This window comes from Sus scrofa, chromosome 1 (assembly GCF_000003025.6).
Source record: "Sus scrofa isolate TJ Tabasco breed Duroc chromosome 1, Sscrofa11.1, whole genome shotgun sequence".
Lineage (NCBI taxonomy): Eukaryota > Metazoa > Chordata > Mammalia > Artiodactyla > Suidae > Sus > Sus scrofa.
The window spans coordinates 209306282-209318394 of NC_010443.5; the positions used below are offsets into that span (position 1 = coordinate 209306282).

Below are 12113 nucleotides of genomic sequence, written 5' to 3' on the forward strand. Positions count from 1 at the left end.
AACATGAGAAGAGTACATTTTCTTTATCAATTTATTCTCTAGGCAGAATTTTTGGCTTATGCAACCCCATAATTTCCTGTGGATTGTCTTTAATGTATTTATCTACCCCAGTGAACATGAACTTTCCACATGGCGGATTTTGTTTATCTCTGTGTTTATATACCAATGATTTCACAACTGCAGTTCCCTAGCCACAGTCACTATACAGCTCTCATCACTCTGTAGCCCCTGGTGAACAGAGACCTGTGAATCCATTTTACCATCAATGATCACAAATGAAATGGCTTTCAAAAGAATTTGAGAAAGTCTAACCACATTTAGCGAATGTGGTTGATGGCAAGATACTAAGTGAGGCTTTGTGTATCTGATATGCCCAAATGCTGCTGAAGATGAAAACTATGCCAAGAGTTTACAACTTTTTTTTCGGTTTCTTCTTTATGCCTTGGTGGAAAATTTTTTTTTTCCTGTATAGCAGCTATTAAATGTATTTGAGCCACATATCCCTTTGAAAGTTCTTCAGATTTACTGCAAGTTTTGCTTAGCATGTCATGTCAGGAGTTTCCTAAATGTCCTGAGTCTCATAGAGAGGTTCGACTTGTGGGTTTAAGAACCCTGTCATACTGATTCTCTTTGAAGTACCTGCTTATTAGCCTTTAGGGTTTGTTGTCTTTATTAAAAGAAAATGTTAACACGTGAGGAAAGTGAAAAGAATCATTTAAAACTTAAAATATGTAGTTTTATGCATATAATACATTTAATTTTAATTTTTGAAAGTAAAATTTTAACATAGCATCACTCAAATGATGGGAGAAGTATAGCAGACAGCTCCATAGTAGACAAGATCACTAAAAGGAACTTGCCAAGGTTCTGTGCGCTGGAAAACAAAGTGACCAGATTTATCCCATTGGTTTTTCCTTTTGTTGTCAAGACAGGTGTAGCTCTGGTCTGAGTTCCCTGGAGGGAGTGAATTAGTAGTTCTTAAAGTAAGCAGTTATCTTCACATCTGCAGTTCTTAATCATTCAGTTGTTTATTGTTAGGTGATAATTATCCATTCAGATGAGAAAATCTGGCAAATGGTAGGGCTGCATCATCCTGCATTCTTTTCAAATGCTATTCAGTTTGTTTAAATAACTACAGATCTTTCTACATTTGTTTCCATTTGTTGTGTTAAACATAGACACAGCATGATAATGTTGGTAAATGGCTGTTTAAGTTAAGCTATTTTTTGTGTGGGAGTGGGGTTTATTCCTTTTTTATATTATTTTCAATTTCCAACTTCATAACATTTTAGGACAAGACTACAAACTGCTGAATAGGATTCTCAGTATTACTTTTAAAAATTAAACTGCAAACATTTCTTTCAATGCCAGTCACGTTTTCTAATGTGCTGGGAAGATATGTTCTCTTGCACCTGCAAAATATTCTTACTATCTGAAGTATACTGAAGTCTGATTTATAGCAATTATTCCAGAATAAATCTTGCTTGAATGACGTGTAGTCAAATTATACACGACAGGCTTTAGGACATGCTACCCTAAAATACAGCACTTTGACATGTTGAATATTTAAAATGAAGTTGTTTGAGGAAAGGCAGGTGCTGGAAGGACTCAGACCTCCCCCTTCTCCCCTGAAACAGGTCCTAAGACTCCTGAGAGGTACACTCCCTGTGCCTGGAGGAAAGGAGCATCCTTACCTCCAGAAGAGTAGGAACCCTGAGAGGAATCTGACAGACAGGTCTTGCTGTGTTCCCCCTTAACTACACTTAGTTATACTAGTTTGTCTTATCCTATTTTCCCCAACTTTCTACTGTTCACCAGACCTCCTATAAAAACACTCAGCCTTAACCATTTTTTTCTGATCTTCATTTCCTTTTGAGGACTCCTTGTCATGCAGAACTTACATGAAATTGATGTGGGTGCTTTTCTCGTACTAATTTGTTTTTGTTACAGAGATCCAGCCAAGAATCTAAATGGTAGAGGAAAGATATTTTCCTTTCCGTACATACGTATTTTGCTTTGGGAAATTAGAATTAATTTTGCATTTAAAATGAACTATCCTTTGTTTTCAGTGATTTACTTCCCTGTGGAAATAATCATGTCTCCAGTAATCTAAAGGAAAAAAATTACAAATATAGTAAACATATTATTTGTGGGTATAATAAAGCTTCAAGAAAATCTTACACGTAGACTGAAAAGCTGGTCTGTTTGGCTCTTAAACTGTTCAGGAATTAGAACTTCCCAGAACTAGTCCTGATAATTCCACCAATGTGAGACTTCACAGTTGAACCTGTCCACATTGTCCCGTTAAAGAGTGAGCCCTAGTGATACCGGCCAGAGGTTGATTTTGTATCCCTGTGTTTCTTCTCAGTTAATAATATTTCTATTTTTATCAGCCATTGGGACTATGAGACACAGGTTTCATCACTGATTTTTTAATAAGAAATGTAGCCCATTTCTATAAATCTTTTCCTAATAATAGAGTGATCTACTGTTTGATTTACTGTGCTCCTCCTGTACCTTTATCCTCTTCTATCAGTGCCAAATTCTAATCCTATAAGAGCTGCAAGTTGAAAAAACAAAAAGCAAAGCTAAAGGGGGAAAAAAAAAAAACAAAGTTCTTAAAATATCCCATTTCTTGCCAGTATGATTTTGCTTTATATTGTTCTACAGAATTACAAGGGAAATGTAAGATCTAACAAATCTCTGCACGAGGATGAGAAATAACCCCTGCCTTCCATAGCACTGCGTTATTTTGCCTAGGATATGATTTTAATCTCTGTCTAGTCATTTCTTCCACCTTAATAAATGGTCATGTCTTCTGGCATTGGTGATCTTCTCTTTTGTAAAGCAGGAGTTGACATTTTAAACTGAAAAGCAGAGAGAGAGTTGAGATGAGCAGAAATGTCACTGTGCCCATCTTTTACCCATCTTCCTTCTGTAGGAAAAACATTGCAGGAAGAGCAGATTGAAAGGGTAATGTGGCATAAGCCATAGTGCAGGGGAACTGTATGAGGGGAGTCTTTGCAGTGTTGTCTCCTACAAGGGGTGTCATGTGACAGCCTCTCCTACTCTCAGTGCCTGCCAGTTGGGCGTTTTTAGAGAGAAGTAACACAAACATTCAATTAGAGCCAAAATGAATGTTAAATGTCTGCAATTTCCCTTAAAAGATACAGTCAATAAAAGAAAAAGATAGCAGTGTGAAAAAGAGAAGAATTTATTGTGCTAAGGAAATTACTTTTCTTTTTTCTTTCTTTCTTTCTTTTTTTTTAAACTATAAAAATGCTTCATTCTATCTGGCAGTCATCCTGCCTGTAATATGTATATTCAGTTCCAATAGTCCAAGTTCAGGGCATATCACAAGCAGGCCACAAAGTCTATGAAAACATTCTCAGGCAGGACTTCAAATATTACCCAATGCCTCATAAATTCCCCAGTAATATAGGAACTTTTACAGGGAATTTTAAAAAAATACATACTATCTCCACAAAAAGGGGGCAGAAATAGAGAACACCACTTACAGGGGTTCATTTCTTTTAATGTTGATTTTGTTTTTAAAATTCAAGAATACTATTAATGTGAAGCAGCCTTAATATTGAGTCAACGTACAGAAAGTTTCCTTACTGGGAAGCAAGATAAAAGAACACTGAAGGTTACCAATGAACTAGTAGACAAATGTTTAATTTGCATTTTGCAGCAGATAAACTTTTTTCATTTTACCAAAAAAGCATAATATGCTTTTAAATGTAAGTTAAAAAAAATTGTATGGTTTTAATTTTGAAGCATACTTATTGATATACACGGAACTTAATATAAGTGGGGGCAGCATATGTGTATCTCTGTCAGTGATAGTGAAAACATATAGTGAAAAAAAAAGGAATTTGGGATCAGTTTGACAGAATTGGTTCCTCTGTGTTTTGTGGTCAGGTTTGGGTGTGGATTCAGGTTGCTAGAGGAATCATTAGTTTTAGACCATTTGCTAAGATGTTATTCATTACGAGATCTAACTGGATGTAGTGTTGCAGAACTATTTAAATCAGTAAGTACTTTGTCCTTATAACTGAGTTGTTTTCTATTGCGTTCAGCGCCTCTTATGTTTCCTTTTAGAAATCCCCTTTGCCTTCCTTGCCGCACAACCTTTACCCTAAGTACAACTTCAGCAGCACTAACCCATTTGCTGATTCTCTTCAGTTCACCGCTGACAAGGTTGGATAATGCCCATTGTCTTGCCATTGCCTTTTGCCAATGTTTTGTTCTTTGTTACCACTGTGCCTTTGTCCCAATTCACTGTTGACTAAATTTGGGCAAAGAAAAAAAACAAAAACAACTGTGTGTTTGGAGTGGGCATGCAAATCCTTGCTTAAGCAATTTTCTTGCCAGAGCTTATTCATTTTTATAGCTTAATTAGATGGCCCTTATGAAGAGTGAGTGAGAATCGTGAGTCTACTGCCTTTCCCATATTTTGGTGTGAGTTGAATTTTCAGAGATTTAAATATTTGTTAGTTGCAAAAGGTAGGAGCCACTTTCACACATACTTTCTTTAAAACCCTGTATTGGTTTAAATCCTTCTCTGACTTATTATACAGGGTGATCCTAGAAGCTCTTTTATTAGTTAATCATGCCACACATAATTCTTTATGTGCAGGAGACTGTTGCATATTCATAAAGTGTGTCCATGATCAGGAAATGTGGCACTGTGTCAACATTTGTAAATCTATACTTGGATATTCTCATATTCTTATGAAATTATAAATCCAAAATTGAAACAAAATCTTAAAAGAACGTGTATGCTATAATTTGATCATAAAAGGAAGAAAGCTGTTAACTGTTTCTTTCAGGAAGCATTTTATGAATATTCATTGGGTTTTTATGTTATTGTAATATGGATAACCAAAGATGCTATATCTGAAGGAATATGTTTTCTGTTGCTGTAGGAATTACAGAATCCAAGTAGAGTTATCTTCAGTTGTTCCCCAACTAACCCCTTTGCTCCCACACCATTTAAGGTTTGTCTTAGTGTGAAATTTTCACAAGTAGGTGGGTGTGTTACAGTGTATGTTATACTTGTATATGTGTATGTTACACTTGTATATGTACATGAAACTTGTGCGTGTACATGGCATGGAGTGATTTCAAGTACACTTTGCATTTTTGCCAGTGAAGGGTAAATGATCTTTGTTAAAGAGTTCTATTTTCACAGATAAATTTTAAGAAGTGTCAACAGCAAGCTAAATTACACCATCTCAATAAGAACGAACCTTTCAGGGGCAATAAAATAGAACACCTAGTTACCCAGTTAGTAAATGCAGGCCTTTATTGGCTTGGTGATTAATCAGGTATGTTAGGATACCATTTGAATTTATTCTTAGTATGAAAATGTGCCAAAGTAAGATTCTGAATAGTTTTCAGACATGCAGGTTTTGTTTGTTTTTAAAGAAAACAGCTCAGAAAAGTTATGTAGCAAGTAAGATCTATAAACTTTGCATCCACAAATTTATTAAAATATGACAAGTTTATGGAGTTCCTGTTAAGGCTTAGGGGGTTAAGAACCAGACCAGTAACCATGAAGATGTGGGTTTGATCCCTGGCCTTGCTCAGTGGGCTAAGGATACAGCATTGCCTTGAGCTGTGGCGTAGGTTGCAATGTGGCTTAGATTCAGTGTTGCTGTTCCCGGCATAGGCTATCAGCTGCAGCTCCATTTTGACCCCTAGCCTGGGAACTTACATATGCTACAGGTATGTCCCAAAAAAAAAGAAAAAGAATTATGTCAAGTTTAAATTAGATTTTGTTCCACTTTTTACACATGAAATGGGTTTAATTCATGCCTCCTCACATTTTCTGTTGTTAGGTAATTTTTAAAAAAATTTTAACCAGAAATTAACAGAACACTGCAAGCTAGCTTAAATGGAAAAAAATAGAAATCATTATATCAAACTAAAAAAAAAAATTTAACCAGAAAAATTCTAAATTACTTGTTTCTCCCTACCTTAGTATGTTTAATGAACCTCCATTTGATCAAATGAGGTTTTTATTTGTTTGTATTTATTTTACATTATTAATTTGAGAGTTTCATGGCACAGCATTTGGGAAGATAACAAGGATTTTGTTTGCATTAGTAATTTTTGTCTATTTGGCCAATTGGTGTGTAAACTGAACATTTTAATGCAGCACATTCTGTACTTGAAAATCTGTTGCCCATAAGTGTCTATCAATCAGCTTACCTGTGCTTTGCCAGAAAAATATTAATTCATGTTATTAGGATTGTTTTTGGAATAGGTTAGAATCCTGAAGTGCTTTCTGAATTATCAAAGTAAGATTGCATTCAGTGCCATATGGTTTTAGTTTTAGGTGTATTTTTTTGATTCTTTAGAGTAATTAGTAAATCCGAAGTTTTATGCATACCTGCCATTTAGTGTGTTCTGTAAGAAATATTTTTAAATTATAATCTTTTTCAAGATATACACAACAAAAATGAAACAATGTATGTATTTTTTGTATAGAAAAAGGTAAAATAAGGAAGGAAAAATACAGGCTAACGGTATCAGGGAAATCCTCCCACCAGGTTTAGAACTTTTAGCTGGGTATCTCTGACCCTTGAATTAGGTACTTTCTGTCTTACTATGGAAATTGAAGGAGGCAGCATGATATCATGGAACGTGTATTGGATTATGTTAAGAATCAAGCAGAAAGAAGTCTAGTTTCACTGTGTGCTTCTGAACAAAGTCTTTAACTTCTCATAGCCTTAGGTTATTCGTCTGCAAAATTAGTAAAATGAACTCAGTGACTTCATTTTAAAGTTAGAAAGTTAAGAGCCTTTCTAACTCTAATATTCTGCTTGATAATCTATAATATAAGAACTTGATCAACTCTGTTTCAATTAAAGAAAAAAAAAAGAATTTGATGCCATATCCCTTTTTTGGAAGTAGGACCTGTAGTCCTAAGTGACAGCAAATATACCAACCACACTTTGGGTGTGTATAAAGTAGTCACCCCTGCTTTCCCATTTACCTTTTGGCCTACCCTGACAAGGAAGCAATGGTGTTTTTCCTTAAAATCATCCCCTCAGATCTGTGTTCTGTGAATTTGTGTGCTCTCTTCTAACAGACTGCCTCCCTGGTAGATGAACCTGCATGTGCAGTGCTGCAGTGCTTATTTTCATAAATTTGTTGAGAGTCATTTGGAGAGAGGATTCGGGTAGCAATTAAAAAAAAAGTCTCTGCATACAGTCTTATAAGCTTTGAACTGTTTCATTTGGTTATTTGATTAACTTTGTTAATATATTTTTTTCAAGACCCCAAAATCTTGCCCAAATAACTTTTGAATTAGAAATTTATTTTCTAAAAAAGAAATTTTGTGCAACTTCTTAAGTAATGTTAAGGGATTTATTTTCCAAAAAGGGAATTTTATACAACTTTACACTTTAAATTATGTAAGCCTTCAAATCAAATAATTCTTCACCTTAAAATACCGCATAACCATTTAGTGGATTGTACTCTTGAACATACTGTTTTGTTTAGTGTATTTCAACTTTACCTGAATCCTGTCTGCCATTCTTATCTATGCATATTTTCACATTTTTTAATGTGACAGTTATCATAAAGCTAATTTTTTTGTTTTCAACATTACTCTCGTTTCTTTTCTGTGTTTTCCTTCCGTAGACTGCACATATTCACTGCATTCTTCTTGTTCCCACAGGCGCCCAGTCAGTCAGAATCTGAGCCAGAAAAGGCTCCTCTGTGCAGTGTGCCTCCACCCCCTTCTTCAGCATTTGCAGAAACAAGTGGGGATCATGCACAGTCGTCTGCAAACAAAGTCTCAGAAGATGTGGACAAAGAGGATGAGTTTGGTTACAGCTGGAGTAAGTTGTCTTTTTGAAATGCATTGAATTATTAGAGGTTTCTCAAGTCTTACGCCCTGTATGAATGAGTACATTCCCCCTTTAGGTACAAACACTGCTGTCTTGTGTGGCAAAAATTACTGTTTGTTGTGCTTGAATACAGTACACATTCCCGAGGCATGAAATCATGTTCTTCCTTTTAAAAAAAAAAATCTGCATTCCTGTTCAATCCCACTTTGCAGTTTGTATGAGGATTGAGGAAGGCAGAGCACTTCCCCAGAAACTGGTATTGAACCAGCCATCTCATTGTCTTGACCAAGTCATTGTCTCCCTCTAGGCTTCATATTCCTCACTGTAAAATATCTTTGTTGTTGCTGCTAGACAGTGTTGAACTTTGGTATTTTCTCTACTAAGGTGGTAACATATATAATTGTTGAGGCAAACATTTAGGGCATTAGGCCAGCTGTTTAACTGTCTCTAAGTTCCAGCCTGGGGGGGTTACCCCCTTTTATAAAGTGCAGTTCCTACCTCAAGCTTCTAACAGTGAATTAGACAGCGTCTGAGGAGCCGTAAGCCCAGTGTCTGATACATAGAAAGCATTCAAAGGCAGCTGTTATTAGGGTCATGGAAGAATCTTTGCTTCCCAAGGAAACAAGCCATTTTACAGGGAAATACTAAAAATTCAGACCAAAGTTATATGTCAGTGCTTTAAAAAGTTTCATTTAAAAAATGTTACTATTTCCCTTAAGAATGCTATGCTATATGCTTTTAGGAAGTACAGAATATAAAATTTGTGCTGCTAAACTGTAGAAGGAGAATCAGGAAATGTCCATTTATGAAATTGATGCAGTTAAGAATCAATATCTAATACATGGCATTAGCCCTTTAGTAACATTTTCTAAGAGGTGAATTGTATAGTTTGTAACTTTCTCAGACTTTTTCTAATGAAGTTAGAACATTTTGCTAATCCATCAAGGTGGCCAGTAATTTACTCTGAGGAAACATGAAATGAAATGTTTCATTTATCAATCGCTATGTCACAAGCTATCTCAAAACTTAATGGCTTAAGAAAACAAGTTATTCATAATCTATCAAGGTGTTGTGGTTGATCAGGCTCAGCTGGGCTGGGCCTCTTGGCTAGCTCACTCACATGCTGGCAATTATATTGCTTCTAGCGAGTCATTCATCTGGGCCTGAGGGACCTGTATGTGACCTTGCCCTCTCAGATTAAAGAATGAGGGCTGGGAGTTACCTCTGTGGCTCAGTGGAGACAAACCCAACTAGTATCTGTGAGGACATAGGTTCCATCCCTGGCCTTGTCCAGTGGGTTAAGAATCCGGCATTGCCATAAGCTGTGGGGTAGGTCGCAGACGTGGCTCAGATCTGGCATTGCTGTGGCTGTGGTGTAGGCTGGCTGCTGCAATTTTGACTGACCCCTAGCCTGGGAACTTCCATATGCCCCTGGTTTGGGCATAATAAATAAATAAATAAAATTATCTCTTGAACATGTGGGATGGGAGATATGAATTGTCTCATCTAATTAGAACAGATCGATCATTTTGTCCTGACCCGATGGCACAGTGCAGTAAGAAAACCCATTCCTTTTATTCTGGATCTGTGACAAAGCACCATCCAACATGATGTGACACACAAGTGGAGATTTTTCTTTGGGAAAAGAGCTACCACTTACCAGTAAAGACAAATCCTTTGGATATTTTGTTCTCTGTAAATGATAAAGTAACTTTCTGTTTTAATCACAATCTTTGGAGAGTTTGTTAATGTGAATGACTTTTTGAAGCCTGATCACCCCAGGTGAACTGATTAATTAGACACTATACTTTATGCATCCTAGATACAGAGAGATTCCTCAGAGTTTGGGTGCTCCAGGAAACCAGTCTTGAAGCCTAAATGGCTGGTTGGTTCAACTTTTCTTAATTGCTAAAGATTACATATTGGTACAAATAATGCCCTTATGATGCCATTCTAAATTACCTTCAATAGTAAGGCACCTAGCTGTGAATTAGTTCTGACAATCTGTGGGGTTTTTGTCCTTGTTGTATGTAGAAAGTATCAGAGAGCGTTATGGAACCCTAACAGGAGAGCTACATATGATTGAACTGGAGAAAGGTCGTAGTGGTTTGGGTCTGAGTCTTGCTGGGAACAAAGACCGATCCAGGATGAGTGTTTTTATAGTGGGGATTGATCCAAATGGAGCAGCTGGGAAAGACGGTCGACTGCAGATTGCAGATGAGCTTCTAGAGGTAAGTTCTTGGGGAAGACACTGGATTTACTCTCACTGAATTGGTGCAATGGAACCATCAGTTTCAAGAAAATCCACCTGGGTCTCATATGATGACTGAGAAAACTATCTCTTGCCTAATAAAATAGATGCGTTGCAGCAAATTTGGCTCAAAACCAAATCTCTTCTAAGTGCAGCTCATGTTCCCATTAACTTCCATTAAAAGGTTGTGACTATGTAGCACCAGAAACAGTTTTTGCCCAAAGAGAGTAGTAAAGATCACACTTCAAAAACATTTTTTGTGGGCTGCATTTTTATTAGGAGCTTTAGAAAAACCAAATGACCAATCACTCCCCCAGTATTGTGTCTGATCCACTGGACCTTCTAGAAGGTTGAATCCCTAATGGTAGAAATGATGGGTGTAGGGTATGTGGGGTCAATGTTAAGGCTAAATAACAAAAACAGTAATCCAGCCCACCAAATGAAATAAATGTGTGGACCAGGCTTTATAGTGTTTAGAATTGTATTTGCTTGATGTGTTTGTCCTTGCCTCTTGCCGGCTGGGATCCACAAGTCTTTGCACAGCTTTAATGCTCCTCCCCACACTGTGTGTGCGTCCCTGCTGGCTGGGAAGGCTCAGTCAGCAGTGTCTAAATGGCAGGATGCCTGGCAGTTTCCCTCAGGTACTGTGCTGCTTGAGCATATTCTGTTGTCCAAACCATGAATCCACTGTGTTGCTTCTTCCAGTGGCTGTTCCCAGGGTTTGAGTTTTGAGACTAATTAGGACCTGTGACAGTAGGGGACTTCCCAGGATGAGATATACGGGTCACAGGTGCTTCCACAGAGCCCCTGCTTGGTACAAAGCACACTAGCAGCTCGCTGCCTGCCCAGAAGTTGGCACTCTGCTCTCCTATAGTGAGTCTAAGAGGTGCCTCTTAGCCCGTGGAAACCAAACTACATGCATGTTATTTTAATACTGGCTTTAAACATGAGCTTTTCTTTATTCAGCATTACAGTCACGTTCATGTTCTGGGAAGGAAGATATATATAGCATTTTAAAGGAAGAAAAAATGTGCCTTCCATTAGATAGGATGAAAAACATGAAAGTAAAATTCTTAGCTCAGTGAGTAATTTTTATTTCTCGTAGATCAATGGTCAAATTTTATATGGAAGAAGTCATCAGAATGCTTCATCAATCATTAAATGTGCCCCTTCTAAAGTAAAAATAATTTTTATCAGGTGAGCATTTTCCTTTTCTGGTGTTAAATTTTTTTCTTAGCCTTACAATTTTGAGTTCTCTTGAATGAAAATAAAACATTTATAAATATGTGAATATTGTAGTTCCAGGTGTTTGAGGCTACAGAGTTTTCTGTAATAATCTGAGCCTTCAGGCTAAAGAATGAAAATAATATGAATGGATAAGATATGATAGATCAATGCTTTTTTTTTCTTTTAGAAATAAAGATGCAGTGAGTCAGATGGCTGTATGTCCTGGGCATGCAGTGGAACCTTTGCCTCCTACCTCAGAGAATCTTCAAAATAAGGAGGTATGTAGCTTGTGGTTGTTTATCTGGGAAGATTTCACTGATACACCATTTATTCAGTTTGTAGTTATAGAACCCTTAGAGGGATATAAAAAATAAGAGGAGTTCCTGTTGTGGCACAGCAGAAATGAGGATGCAGGTTAGATCCCTGGACCCTCTCAGTGGGTTAAGGATCCAGGGTTGCTGTGAGCTGCGGTGTAGGTCACAGACGTGGCTTAGATCCTCTGTTGCTGTGGCTCTGGTGTAGGCCAGCAGCTCTAGTTCCAATTCTACCCCTAGCCTGGGAACTTCCATATACCTCAGGTGCGGCCCTAAAAAGCAAAAAATAAATAAATAAGCCATAGCCTTGATCTCCAAGGAGTTTATAATTTAGCCTAAGAAACACTCATGTAGATAAGCCCACAACTTACATGAAGGTTGCTAGTAAAGTCTGCGTACAGAATAATGAAAGTAGAAAGGAGTTGACAATTTTATCTCTGGAGAGAGGGTGTATAA

General features: G+C 37.1%; 1 protein-coding gene across 16 annotated transcripts in view; it reads left to right on the plus strand.

The window, feature by feature from the left end:
* MPDZ (multiple PDZ domain crumbs cell polarity complex component) overlaps positions 1-12113 on the plus strand; it is a 170357-nt gene that overhangs the window by 124841 nt on the left and 33403 nt on the right. For 7 of the 16 annotated variants that reach the window (XM_021063726.1, XM_021063703.1, XM_021063732.1 and 4 more), the window contains 6 exons: positions 4105-4203; positions 4932-5003; positions 7694-7856; positions 9900-10096; positions 11222-11313; positions 11531-11621. In XM_021063726.1, the coding sequence (XP_020919385.1) occupies positions 4105-4203; positions 4932-5003; positions 7694-7856; positions 9900-10096; positions 11222-11313; positions 11531-11621 (714 nt within the window). The remainder of the gene's footprint in view (positions 1-4104; positions 4204-4931; positions 5004-7693; positions 7857-9899; positions 10097-11221; positions 11314-11530; positions 11622-12113) is intronic. The other 9 variants (XM_021063757.1, XM_021063789.1, XM_021063780.1 and 6 more) reach the window with 2 other exon arrangements.